The sequence below is a fragment of the Aulonocara stuartgranti genome (genome assembly GCF_965226115.1).
Source record: "Aulonocara stuartgranti genome assembly, chromosome: 6".
In the NCBI taxonomy this organism is placed as follows: domain Eukaryota; kingdom Metazoa; phylum Chordata; class Actinopteri; order Cichliformes; family Cichlidae; genus Aulonocara; species Aulonocara stuartgranti.
In genome coordinates, this window is record NC_138944.1 from 2,360,001 (window position 1) to 2,374,640 (window position 14,640).

The window sequence follows — 14,640 nt, forward strand, 5'->3', positions numbered from 1 at the left end:
AAGGGACTGAATCCCCACTAATAAGGTGATTTGCTTTTCATTTGCATTCATGAGGATGCTCAAATCTGTCTTGAGAGCGAAAAGGGGGATAAGCCAGTGTGAAGAAGAATGCCACAGGTTGATCACAGCATAATGAGGAAGTGCGGGAGTGGAATCCGGCAGCCTTTAATAGAGGGGATTTGAGTGAAGCCTGCAACAATGTGCAGCAGCTGGCTAGGTGCCACCTCCGTGCATTAAATAAAGTGCACTTGTGTGCTCTCTTAGTGGGTTAACAAGGCACTCTCAAGTGAATCAACATCCCCCAGAGAGAAGAGAGGCTCATTCAAAACTAAGCGTTTCCAAAAACTCAAAGTATTCAAAGGTAAAAAAGCACAAGGAGAAAAGCAGAAAAACAAAACACACACACTTGGTTTCCATATCTTTGTGGGGACATCTCATTGATATAATGCTTTCCCTAGCTGCTTACCCTAACCATCAAAAATGAATGCCTAATGCGAACCCTCAGCCTAAACCTAACCGTAACCTAATTGTAACCCTGACGCTAAAATCACAGTTTGAGCCTGAAAAATGCCTTCAAACTCGTGAGGACGGGCACTTTGTCCCCATAAGGAGAGTATCTGTCTGACTTACTGCAGCCTCATAAACCCCCTAGAGCTCTTAGATCAGGTGATCTTTTGCTCTTGGCTACACCAAAGTCGAGGCAGGTTCATAGAGGTGATCGGGCGTTTGCGGTCGTGGCGCCTAAATTGTGGATGATTTACCTCTCCATGTTAGAAAGCCCCGTAACCTCAATCTTTTTAAATCCTATCTCAGAACACATTTTTACTCATTGGCTTTTAACACAGCATGAGAGTTATTTACCTATTTACTTATTTAACTGTTACTTGATATTCGCTATTTTATTTTGATGCTATTTGATTTTGTTACTTCATTTTATTGTGTAATTACTTTGTTGTTTTAATTACTACTATGTTTGTACAGCACTTTGGCCAAAACTATTGTTGTGATTAAATGTGTGTCAAATATAAATAAATAAACAAAAGAAACTTCCAATTTTTCGTCCCCACAAAGACATTTAAACACACATCAAATCTCTCATACATTTGCAGTTCTATCTTCTACAAATGGAAAGGATATCTTTGGTAACAGGTTGTGTTTTCGTATCGTAATATCAGCCATCATGATCATTCCTTCCCACACATCCTGGTCTTGGTAAGAGATCACCATGGTGATCATCCACCAGCACCATCATTAACTCACCGAGATGCACCTTAGACTTTGCATATTAATTGCTTATCAATTAAAAAAGCCACTCTGGGAGGTGGACGAATCATGCTTCACTTAACCCGCCCCCACACCCTTGCACCTTGCCTGTTATCTGGTGTCCTCTGTAAACCTGCTGACTGACAGTGGCATCCTTGTTTGAGGCAGGGATTAGTGACCACCGCTGTCAGAGGTCCAGTTTGAAATCATTGCCCAAAAAACCAAAATCGAGAAGAGAATGCAAAGGGATGCAATATAAACACAAAATGCAGAAATAACTAACAAATTCACTGTCCATAAAACATAAAATAATTGTAATAAGTGGTGAGGTGCTTTATTTAATTACTGTTAAAACAACAGGATGCTACAGAGTATACTATGCCATAATCTAAGTGGTACAATTACTCATATCTCAAAGATAATCTGTTAAGACCATCCATTTCTTTTTTCTTTGGTTTCATCTGCAAAAAAGACCCAAACATCACTCGGATCTTTAAAAATACGCTGACCCTCATATCTGAGTATTTGCTGTCGGTGTGATATCTTCGGCTCTTGTTGTACGTCACTCTCCAGTGGCAACTCATATATAATTAATTATGGACAATAATGTTGTTGTTGTCCATAGCCACAAATATCTATTAACGAAATAAATGTATGTATGTATTGCCTTGAATAAATACATATAGAATGGTTGTTAACGATAAATGTATTGTCATGTTTTCATGTCATGCTTCTAACATTTCAGTGGCACATCAGAGAAACTAAAATTGATACATTTAGATTGTGACTCGATGAAACTGATATGACTAAAGATTCTTATTGCCTACAAAAGTAACTGATCAGTGTCTTAAACTTTGCTGCTTTAGCCTTTTTTCCATACAGCCTCAATGAAACAACATCAGACTGAGACCGAACACAGAACATTTCATTCTTCTTTTGCATCGGCAGCTGAATGTGTGCAAATTCCAATTTACAGCTGCTCGACATCCAGCTGTGTTATTGAGATAGCCCTCGACAGGTTGCACATATGTTAACATAGTCATATGACAAGTAATAAGACCTCTAACCTGTTTAGGACCAGATTATGTGTTCGGCATAATTTACCAAGGTGCCAGGTACAAAGACACATACTTTCACGACACAAACGTTGAGCTTTTCGTCTTTCATAAGGTGCACAACTATTATTTCGAGATCTTGCTCTGACTTCTGCATTCACACAATCCGATGCACTCTGACAGGAAATGACATTTGGCCTTTTTCCAGATGTTGTACGTCAAATGTAAAGTGACCACATCATAAGCCTCGGGGTGTTCAAAGGGTTAAAGTAAGAGGGCTCACCAACACAGCTCTGCCTCCTTGACACTTTGTGCCTCCCACCCCTCCACCCTCTCCTCCAGCTTGACTGAAGAATTACTGTATTTGGTGCAATTTGATGGACTGCTGAACTGTGAATATGCTTCAGCCCCAGACAGCTGTCTTGCCCAGAGTAAAATGTGATGGATGGGCAGGAGAGCAAGGGGGACATATGGAAATGACCGAGCATGAAAGGAAAAGAAATTCTGTGCGCCTTTGTTTCATCAACCCTCTGACCACACACAGGCACTGGGTTGCTTTTATCCCCCTTTCACTGTTTCAGCCTTGTCAGGATTTTTATTTCACTTAACATCTGCCTTAATTTCCCGCATCTCAATCAGACTGAAATTCATCTAGGAAATGCAACGCTTCACTTTGGGAGACCCTTATACTGATCAAAACAACCTCATTAGAATGCATTCATCACACCCATAGCGGCATCCGCTCTGTCTCGCCAGGCAGTGCCGGGTCACAGAGGCGAGCTGGGTGGTGCTACGATGACAGCAGCTAAAGATTAGGATTGACAAAGTGGATCACCAGTGCAGATAGAGTGGCAGCTAGACATAATTTCCCAATAACTCACCATAGTTGGCAACGTCTTAGTCAGCAGAAGGCCCGCAGGCCATCAATCCAATCTGTGCAGATTGATCCACTGAGTGTGTTCGCATGTGACTGCGTGAAAACAAAGAGGAGAGATAGCAGAGCAAAGAGAGAGAGAGCCAGCATCTGAAAGGCATGTGACCGCATGCATAAGGCTGGCAGGATGTTGAGACAGTTTTGTGTGGTTTTATTGTGTGACAGTGCATGCGAGCAAACCAGTGTGTATCTTCCGTGTCATGTGCATCCAAAAAGAGACATGCTGGAGCTGGTGGGTGTCAGGGAGCCTTCAGCGGAGCCTTCACACGGCATGTTAAAGCTGAAGGGGTGACTGGGGGCTGTTGTGTGCGTGCGTCTGTGTGTGTGTGTTGGCTGTCTGAAAGGTCACTGGCTGCTCCAGCCCCCGACAGACTCCTCTGAGCCGGCTAAAAGCACTGAAATGCAGCAGAACCTGACAGATGCTCCTAAATATATAATTTTCCCAGAGAAGAAAAACAGATTCAAACAGGAGTCGGATTCATACGTTGATACAATAAATAACGATGCACAACAGGTTTCTGAGTACACAGCAGCTTGTTTGCAGACTCTAAATATAGTCTGTATAATGAAGAGAGAGGAAATGTTCTCACACACACGGATGAACAAATGGACACAAGTGAACTAAATATAAATAAATGAGGAGCTACAGTAATATCCGTGTTCATGTTATAATGGGTACATGAGCGTATGACTTGCCAAAGCAGACGAAGACGTACATTTAGATTTTTTTCATGAATGTATCATTTCTGACAACAAACCCAGAGTGGAAGGAGGTTTTATATGTGTATACCATCTTTATTTATAACATGAAATATTAAGTACACCTGTGTAAATTCATACCCACAACCTGTCCAATGCTGTGATGTATCATCATCAGTAACTGAGGAAGCTGTTGTAACTCTCCCTGTAGGGCCTGTGGCAAAAATTCAGCTGAGGATTTTTTTTCCTTTGAGTGGGCACGCTGCCATTTTAATTCATCAAGTGTATTATGGATTTTTGGACATCTGCCCACCCAGAAATGTGGGAAGGCTTAAGGTTTTTAAGGAATTACCTCATGACTATATTTCCAAAAGTACATGGACACTCCAAAACTGCACCCTCGTGTGGATGATGAACATCTAAAGTTCATATGTCTGCACTGCAACAATTACATGACAAGAACAAAATATATAATAATATAATACAGTTGAATGTGTAGCATGCATACAGAGACATAAAATGTAGCATAAAATCAATGTGGAAGTACAGTTTTCAAACATGTGCCTCCTTCACATCATCACCATGAAATTCCCAGTTTTCAATTTTGTTCGATTATTGATCAGGTTGATATGAGTGTGTGTTTGCCCTGTGATGGACTGGTGACTGGGCCAGGGTGTACCTCCCCTCTTTCTCTACAACAGCTCCAGCAAATTTGCAACCCTCAGCTGGAAAAAAAAATTGCCAATCATATATTCTTACAAGGTGCAATAAAAACATAGTGCTGCATCATCACCACCAGTAAAGAGCAAAAAACTCAACCAGTGTAAATTTTTTCCCCTTAAAGTTATCCTTTAGGACGATGTGCCATCTGTTAATTATCTCACAAATCTGAGCTGGAGGGTTGGTACAAAGCAGTCTTAAAGGGGTTCAGACCAGTTTAGACAGAAATTATGTGGAAAAATGTGAAGGTCATGGCCACATGATGAGGGCACAGCTTTGGCCCTGCCTTCACCCACCCCCTAATGCCCTTGATGCACATGGAACTGTGCTCGCTTTGTCAGTTCTAAATGGAATAACAGACGTTTTCTTTACATTTAATTTCTTACTGTTTGCACTTTCTAGGAAATACAATCAGGAAGCAGTGTAACATTTTGCTCAATTTACCATCACTATTGGACTGAAAAGACAATCTCCACAAAGATGCTGTGAGCATATAGTGTCTCAATGCGCCGGTATGATGATGATGATGATGATGATGATGATGATGATGATGATGATGATGATGATGATGATTATCATTATTATTATTATCATTATTGTTGTTGATGGGAATCCTGAAGAAAATGAGTAAAAGTACACCAGAAAAAGTACAAATCTTTCCTCACGATGTGTGAGAGGGTTACATTTTATTAGAAAAGCTCTCCACAGAGCTTGGTGGCATGTATCAGAACCAAAGCCTCGATTTAAGGGAGGATTTCAGGTCATAGTAACAAAACACACATTTCCAAACATGATTTGAGTTCAATGTAAACTTCTTAGCTTTCAGCTAGCTTCCAGAGGCTTTATTTAATTGATTTTTACAATGACCGTAAATCCCATTTTCCTGGATTTTTAGAGAGACACAGTTTGTGTGTTGACGCCACATAAAGACACGAGGATTCATGGCATTTCCCAACAGCTATGTTAAATGTTTTGTTTGTTTTCTCCTGAACACACAGCTCTCCTGTTTACCATAACTCAACAAAGCCCTTTGGGCTGACAGACAGCAGTTTAGAACTAATTTTTTACTAGTTGAACATAAAATGAAGAAATTCATGACAATATTTCTTCCCTCAGACATGATATTTGTGTTCTGAGGCAGAATTTTGTCACCTGCCAAAGTGTCGAAAAGAGTTTTGGTTTTCTGCATCCTGCATTCACATGTCAACCTGTGTGTGTGTGTTTGTACGGAGAATAGTGCTGCTTCCACACTAGGGATGTAGGAATAGACTCTAAGTGCACTGACTCTTTGTTACTGTTGAAAAATGAATGATCTGCAAGTTCTCAAAGTCACATACTGGCCTAAACAAGTAGCAAGGTCCAAACTGCATTGATTTGAAGTCCAACTTAAGTTTCTGAGAAATTACGGCTACTAATGTTTTGAATGTTGCTTGATGGTGTTGTTGTGGTTTGTTGTTGGGTTGTAGATCAGCTGAATTGAGCCCCAAAGCGAACCCCATTTCCATCTCCTTCCATTATCTGTCACGAGGGAAGGCTTAATGCTACATTTTAGCTCAGCATGGACTGGATCAGGAGCAGCTGATAATAATTCACTGCTGCCACTTCTTGTCAGATGTTGTTACCAGTGTTTGCATTCATCCCTGGAAAGCTTCAGTGGCAAACCTCACATTATCCAGTGTTACACAAACCTAATGGCAGCCAAAACCACAAAGGCTGCTTTTTTGTTATGGGCAGGGAAGTTGCTTTTATTCGGATGACTGGACAGCATGCTGGAATGCATTAACCAAGTGAATATATAGTGCTCATCTTAGTAAAAAACATAAAGTGCTTTCAGCAGACAACGGCTAACCTATAAATGACCAAGAACGATTCCAGGACTCAGTCTTCTGTTCACCTCGTTTTGCCTCCACCAAGCTTTTGGTAAATGTCCCAATATGATCTCCTATAATCAACTATTGGCTTGAAATAAAAAAAAAAAATAGACATAATTTTGCAATAATACCTCATTTACAGTAAAACATGTGCAAACATACACAGAAACCTTGTTTTGTATACAATGTTTATATAATTGTGACAAGCTTGAAATGTAATATTTGTTCACTTTATTCTTCAGCACAGCCTGAACTGTGTTAGCCAGTCTTGCAGTTTCTTTAAGCATCTTCGGGAATAGTTCTCCGGGCTTCTTAAAGGGAGTTCAAAGCTCTTCTTTAGATGTTTCTGCCTTTTGTTCTGCTCTCTGTCAAGATGATCCAACACTGCTTCAGTGATGTTGAGGTCCAGGCTTTGGGGAGCACCACTCCATGGCTGACAGTGCTTTATTCTGTCTGGGTATACTTAAACTACATTCGCACTGTGTTTGGGATCATTGGTATTCTAAGCAATAAAGCCTATGGTAGGTGTTTCCAGATGGTATTTAATGATGAAAATAAATATTTTCTGCATTCATAATTCAATCAGTCCCCAACAGCACAACCGTTCCTCTCTTGTAGGGTTTTTTTGTTTTTTACAACCTCGCCACTTCTCCACTTGTTCAGTTTCTTCAAATTTTTAAGGACACACCTTGCAGATCTTGCCATTGTGGGCAAACTGCAGTATATTATCTTTGGCATTTGTCATAGATTCAACTAGCAGACTAACTAACAGCATGCCTTAATTTAAAACAGGTTCTTTTCTAAGTTGTCTTTTATGTGTTGAAACAACAGAAGTTAATTCCTTGAGTTAGATTCTTATGATTGAATAATTCAGTGTTCAATGGCCCAGAAACAAACACATAAATGAATCCACTGAAAATGGTAAATGGTCCAGCACAAGGACTGGACCGAAATTTAGTGACAAAGAGAAACTTTGACCTTTGGAAAGCTGGAGAATTATTGCTCAAGATCACTTTTGGTAGTAAATCTGACTCCCAGCAAGCAAAATATAAAGAAATGAGAAAAACCTTTCTGGAGACCCCAAAGAGCTCATGCTTTGCAGCAGATAAAATATCAATCACTGCTTCTACTCATTATTAGTATTGGAATAGAACCTGACAAAGTCCTCTTAGATTTCCTCAAAGTCCTCCTAGGATTCCGATTATTGTTGACAATCTGTTTTTCCTACCTGTCAGATAATGTATCTGCAAAATAACTTGAGGTAATCTGTGGATTATTTCGTGGCTTCAGTGGACCCAGACTTTAGGTTAATTGTGTTAACGATGGCTGCTGTATAAGAAAAGCTATTGGGCTGTAATTTTTGCCTATAGGCAACTTTGACTTGGCACAAAGTATGTTCACTTTTATTACACTTAGATGTAACGTGCACGTTTGAGGAAATGGAATTTCACATTGTTAAATATCACATTTGGTCAGATCCAAGACAATCGTCAGCATAGCTGTAGCTCCGAGCCTTTCTACACGGGACCCTTCTTCCTTTAATTGACCACAAAAGCCATCACAATCTGCAGCTAAGGTGCCAGATTTAATTGAGAAGAGATGTCAGCTTCAGGATTGGAAGTCCGCACTCCAGTGGTCTTCAGAGCTTGGTGAGAGTCAGCAAAGTCAATGAAAGCTCTGAACTGTTAGACAGCATGAAAGAAATGAAAGCAGGCAATAGAGATAGGGGGCAGGAAAATGGCCAAGAGGGGAAAGACGGCAGGAAGAAATGCAGGGGAGAGGGGAGGGGTGGAGAGAACAGAGAGGCAGAAGAAGATATGTCCCTTTTTAACCGTGAGAGAGTATCTGTGCTGCTGAATTGCACCTGATTCACAAAGTGCAGACAGTTCTCTCCTCTGAGAGAGTTAGGACCTATAATCCTTGGAGTTGATAATGAGAGCTCAACCTCAATGATACATCAGCCCAATGGAGAACTTAACAGCAAAGGCATCCTTCTTCATTGCAAAATCCTGACACATTTATTACCTTGCTTTTCTGAGGATCCCTATTTATAGCGTATGCTGGTTTGGATAGAAAAAGAACAGCAGCCAGGAGAAACAGCTGAAGAGCAAAAGTTGAATACTATAGCACAGAGTGAAGTTCCACTTTTAACATTTCGATTTAGCTCCGTGCAAAAGACGAGCATGAAGGAAAACACTCCATAAAACTATGTTGGTGTCTTCACAGTCATGAATAAAAATGACTTTCCCCCCGACACACACACACACACACACACACACACACACACACACACACACACGCATAAGCCATCTTATTTTGCATTCAGAAGGCTTTTCTGTAATGCTGATCAATTTCAAAAAACAGAAAAGATCAAATGGATAGTCATTCCTACCTTGTTCTTGTTGATCTCCCTCTCTTTCTATTTCTTCCCATGATGCAACAACAACAACAACAACAATAACAGCAGCAGCACGAGTAGTGCAAGATTGCTTTGCCTGGTGCTTTTTTGGGGATATTTCCCCATCTCAGTGGCTTAAGAAATTGGAAATTCTTGGGCAGCATTCACTGTGTCTCAGGGGCTGACAGAATGTGCTACTCTTTTGTAACGATCACTTCGGGCTTCTTCCCTATCTTCCCTATCAAGCTGAATATCGGGAAAAGCACACAAGCAGGTCCTGATCGAGTCTCTTAATGAGACCTAATGGTCCTAATTCTCTGCGTCAATACAAGATCCTTTATTTCCTTTCTGCAATCAAGGCAACAAAGTAGATTCTGCTCCTGCAACAACAGGCGGCGTGGAGTGGTTTTTGAGCTTTTCATGCTGAGAACAAAGATAACTCTTCAGATAGGATTCTGCAGCATGGAAATGATACAATATTTAAGGAACGTGCTACGAGAACAATAAGAGAAAATCACATTTACTTCAGCAAACAGAGCAAAGGTTGCTAAAGATCAGAGAACTACAAATAATTATATACACAACAATATCAACCCTTTTATTAGCAAATTACAAACATACAGGTAAAAGCATGACTGTCCCATGTTGGTAATAATTCTAATAAACCTGACAGGCAGATAAAACTGTTTTGAATAAGTGTGAAGCTGAAAGATTATTTTGCTAGTTGGTTCTGAAACACTCTGTGTGGGGTTTGAAATTTCTTATCTTATTTCCAGCGAGGGAACTGCTGACCTCAGTGACTGATAGAATTGTTTACCACATTATTTTCAGGTATTTGATCCATATCAGGTCGCAGAAAAGCTGGTGCCAATCCCTGGACAGATCACTGGTGCGTCTCAGGGCCACCACAGAGACAGGCAGCAGTTCCCACTCGTACGTGCTTTAATGATTATTTCTCTTTCATGAACAAGTTTGTTCTTAAAGCCGACTCCATTCTGGGGCAGTGAATCTTAAGCTGCTCGTGCTCCGCTCGGCTGAGAATCATTAACCCTTTAAGACCTACCATAGAACCAAGTCCGCCAGAGCTTATATTATATTTTTACATGCTGTGGAGCCATTTTTGGGAGCATTTCAAGTTGCTATACATCAATACAACCATTATAGCCCAGATTTTAATAATATGTATTCATTAAGTGCATAGTAATTACATAAATTGCAAAAAAGTGCAATAAACTACAAAAAAATTGAAAATCGTTTTTGATTTTTTAACATATATTTGTAGTTAGAGAAATTTAAGAGGCTTATCCCTCAAAACTGTAAATACAAAAAAGTTGCACAAAATAGTTTCCCACCACAGGAAATTTATTTTGAGTGTCTTCATAGTTTTATTTTTGAAATACACCAATTTTTATACACTGCAGGAAAAACGAAAATAAATATTATACTGCAAATTTGCAAAAAAGCAGCATATGCATCAAAATAAACTATTTCCAGCAGTGCAATATGAGTCCTCAGCATCCCAGAAACGACACAGAAAGTCATAAAGTCAAAGATAACTTTTAAAAAGAGCAGTATAGGCCCTGAGGCCCTGATCGCAAAAAAGACTACATTTCCGCGAAAATGACGTCACTTCCGGTTTCGGCCAGGTAATGGTGGAAATGCAAAAGTTCGCGCTGACGTCTATTCCAACGTAGGAAGTGTTTTGAACAGCTGATCGGACCGGCAAAGCGTGTTTCTGGAATATTATGTTTTTGTTCCTGCAAGCGCTTTTTATGCAGTTTTTGCAGAGCTTTATGTGGAAGGAAACCGTGACCTAGGACAAGCTGATGGCACAATATGTAAGTACAACTCCTCCGGTTTCATATCCAGAAAAAATTTTTGCGCTAGCTTACGTGGTTGCAGTGCTACCGGGATTTAAAAATAGTTACGCATAACAGAGCGTTCCCGCTCCGATCGGCTCTAAAGGGTTAAAGCGGCGGTCGGGACTTTCAGTCAATCAATTAATTAATTAAAACAGATTATTATGGATTTCAAAATCTTTTTTAGTTTTCATATGTACCCATTTTCAGTGATGTCAGCTTTAATAGCGGGAAATTAACGTGACATATAATTATTTTTCAGTAACCTACATTTGACAACAGCATAATAAAACTGGAAACTCTGTTTTTGGTGTGCCACCCCAATATTTGGCCCCCATATGGCCACCCGTATGAAAAAACACTAGAGGCACCCCTGGTGTATCATCTTTGATACGAGATTTTTTAGATTTTAACCCCGAGCCTCATTGATGTATTTGAGGAATAAATTGCACAAAAACTATACAAAATGAAAACTCATACATGTAAATTGATATCTATTTATTTTTCATTCAGAAGGGGCAGGGATAGCTCAGTAGGTAAAGTGGTCGCCCCATGATCGGAAGGTCGGCGGTTCGAATCCACTTAACGGCTACCCTGAGGTACCCCTGAGCAAGGTACCGTCCCTACACACTGCTCCCCGGGCGCCTGCTTAGTGGGCTGCCCACTGCTTCACTGAGTGAATGGGTCAAATGCAGAGAAAAACAAGTAATTTCCCCATGGGGATCAATAAAGTATCCATTATTATTATTAGAAGGTTCAATAAACACTCCAGTTTTTAATTTTTTTTTCAACATTCAGGGTTAAGGCTGATAGTTAAGTTGTAAATGTCACCAGAGAATGGCACTGGTTCCTTACAGAGACTCCAGGAAGTCAGTGTGTTGGATGTTAAAATATTTTCAGCCCTGAGTCATTTCTGAGGCTTAAAAGTGCTGTTTAGCATACCTTTGAACTCTGGAGTTGGCTTGGCAGTTTCCCTTTGCTTCCAGTGTTTATGTGAAGCTAATTGACTTTCCACCTTTACCTCAAAAGTTAAAGCGCTGACATGAGAGCGGTATCGATCTTGTCTAACTTGTCTAGAAACCCCGATACCCAAATAATCCAACGTGTGCATTACCAACCCGTTCTCGTTCCTCTAGTGTCACATATATATGACATTTAATCAACACCTGCAGCGTGTCCCTGTGTACACAAGGTATCCTTTAGCGATGGTCTGGTCTGTCATTTAAACAGCAGTCTCAGCCTGGACGTGAACCATGTTCTCCTCATTGATGAACCTCTAACACGTAACTACACAAGGCTGACACAAACATTCACTGTCATTAACTGACACAACTGTTTGCTGTTTACAAAACCAGGCAGAGATGCTCCACTGTTGTAAATCATTTTAATACATGCCCAAAGCGTAAATTATCACTAAAAAAAGGAAGATGTAATTAAATTTCTACACAAAGAACGCCCCGCCTGAAATCATCTGATTCGCTCGTGTCGATATTCCAACATATAAAATCCGAGCTGTGGATGAATTGCACTGCTGTAGGTAGAAGAACGTTTGACTGCTCATAAAACACTGTGTGCTGGGAACACCAGTCTGATATTGCTGCATTGAATTTTTCATGTGCAGCTGACTTCTCTTTTCCCTTTTTACCCTTGATAAGGAACTCATGTCTCGTGTTGTTGTTATTCTTACAAAACTTCATTATAGATTGTGATCAATTTCCATCTTTCGGGCACATTGTGCATCACATGAACACAGCGATCCTGGCACTTCTAATCCATTTTGATAAGTCTGCTCTTTTTTTTTTCAGCAGCATTCGGAGACAGAATGAAACGAGCATAGAGGCTCATCGTCTCCCTGCTTCTATGCTCAATTAAATAACTAAGTGAAAAGTGTGATGGTCAAAATTAGAGCATGAACCAATCCAATCAGGCTTTTATCTCTTTTTCTCCAAGGCTACTGGGTGACCTTTTCCTGCTCTAATCAGTTTACAGAAAGTCTCTCACAGCTGCACTGAAGCCTGGCCTGATATATAAAGGCTGCTTCAAATGTCTTTTTTATTCTCCTATGTGAGAAGTGAATCATTCAAGCAATGCATGATTTTAAAAAAAAGTATCTCTTTTCTATGCTGTGAAAGGAAATGTTAAATTATTAAATGAGACAAATCAGAATATCTTGTGAAAATGAAAAAAAGGTGATTTTTTTAATCTTATAAATGTAATGATAAATTACATTTAAATTTTGAATTGAACTCTAAATTCTTATGTCATTGAGATTTTGAATAATGTCCCTAGAAAAGGTTATTTGGGGAATCACCAGTAGGGCAAAAAGCGGTCGCCTTGTTAAAACCTCAGCAACACCAGCAGCCTTTTGGCATGACTGCACATTTAAAATGATGTCAGGTTTGTTGGTCGAGAACGGTTAGGAAGAATCCCCCCCCCCCTGCAAGGAAATAAGTCAGTTACAGTGGACGCACTGCAGACTGAAGGAGGGAACGAGGAGTAACAAGTGTGACATTTTTGTCTGATATCACAATGGGGTTTATTTCTCTTTGGAACCAATTAGGAAAGAATAAGAATTGTTATCTCATGAGTGTAAAAGTTCCTTTTTTTTAAAAGGTAGGAAAAGAAAAGAAATTGAAAGAAAAAATGTGGTTAAAAGATTTCGAGCTGCAGGTGTATTGTAAACTGGAGGAGGAGTTTAAGTATGACAGGAGACGGGAGCGGGAAGATCGACAGACAGATTGGTGCAGCGGCCACAGCGATGTCGTGGTGAAGACAGAGCTGAGCGTAAAAGCGAAGCTCTCAATTTACCGGTTGATCTAAGTCCCCACCCTCACCTATGGCCACGAGCTGTGGGTAGTGACCGAAAGGACAAGATCGAGGATACAAGCGGCAGAAATGAGCTTCCTCCAAAGGGTGGCTGGCCTCTTAGAGATAGGGTGAGGAGTTCAACCATCTGAGAGGGGCTCAGAATAGAGCCACTGCTCCTCCACATCGAAAGGAGCCAGTTGAGGTGGTTCGGTGAGGTGTTCCAGGCATGTCCCACTGGGAGGAGGCTCCGGGGCAGACCCAGGACACGCTGGAAGGATTATATCTCTCGGCTGGCCTGGGAACACCTTGGTGTTCCCCTGGACAAACTGGAGCAGGTGGCTGGGGAGTGGGAGGTCTGGGCTTCTCTGATTAGGCTGCTGCCTCCTGCAACCCAGCCCCGGATAAGTGGAAGAAGATGGATGGATGGATGCATGGATGGATGGATGGTGTATTTTAAGTTTGGCTCATTTTCATTCCACAATCATGTTGCAGCCGTAAGGAGGTATTCAAGCTGACTGTCACGTTATCCTTCTTTATTAATGATCAAAGACTTTGTTAAAAGATGGACACAGCTCGCAAGCCTGAAAAGTGACAGCAAAATTGCCTTAAAACTGCATTTTTCTTCTCACATCAAATCAAATCAAATCAAATCACTTTCACATGTGCAGGTACATTGGTACAGTACATGCGAGTGAAATTCTTGTGTGCGAGCTTCACAAGCAACAGAGGTGTGCAAAAAATACAATAACATAAAACAAGCAAAATATAAGAATGGCTAAATCTGAGAGCAATAAATACAAGTACAATATAAGAGTGTATGCATTACTGGATGTGTATACTAAATATGTTTTTCTACGTGTGTGTGTGTGTGTGTGTGTGTGTGTGTGTGTGTGTGTGTGTGTGTATACATATTTTACAAATTAAATAGAGTAAACAATAAATAAAATATATATAAATGGACAGCAGGAGGTGAAGCCTCATTAGCATATAAGGGGATGCTAAACAGAGTATACTTACTGACTAAAGACTTGTC

At 40.4% G+C, this 14,640-nt stretch overlaps 1 protein-coding gene across 2 annotated transcripts in view; it reads left to right on the forward strand.

The window, feature by feature from the left end:
- sorcs3a (sortilin related VPS10 domain containing receptor 3a) overlaps nucleotides 1–14,640 on the forward strand; it is a 248,206-nt gene that overhangs the window by 60,324 nt on the left and 173,242 nt on the right. Inside the window, exon 1 of one of the 2 annotated variants that reach the window (XM_082537940.1) lies at nucleotides 10,023–10,778. The exons of the other annotated variant lie outside the window; for it this stretch is intronic. Within the exon in view, the coding sequence (XP_082394066.1) occupies nucleotides 10,767–10,778 (12 nt within the window). The 5' untranslated portion in view covers nucleotides 10,023–10,766. Of the gene's footprint in view, nucleotides 1–10,022; nucleotides 10,779–14,640 lie in introns of those variants that run through there. 2 annotated transcript variants of the gene reach the window in all.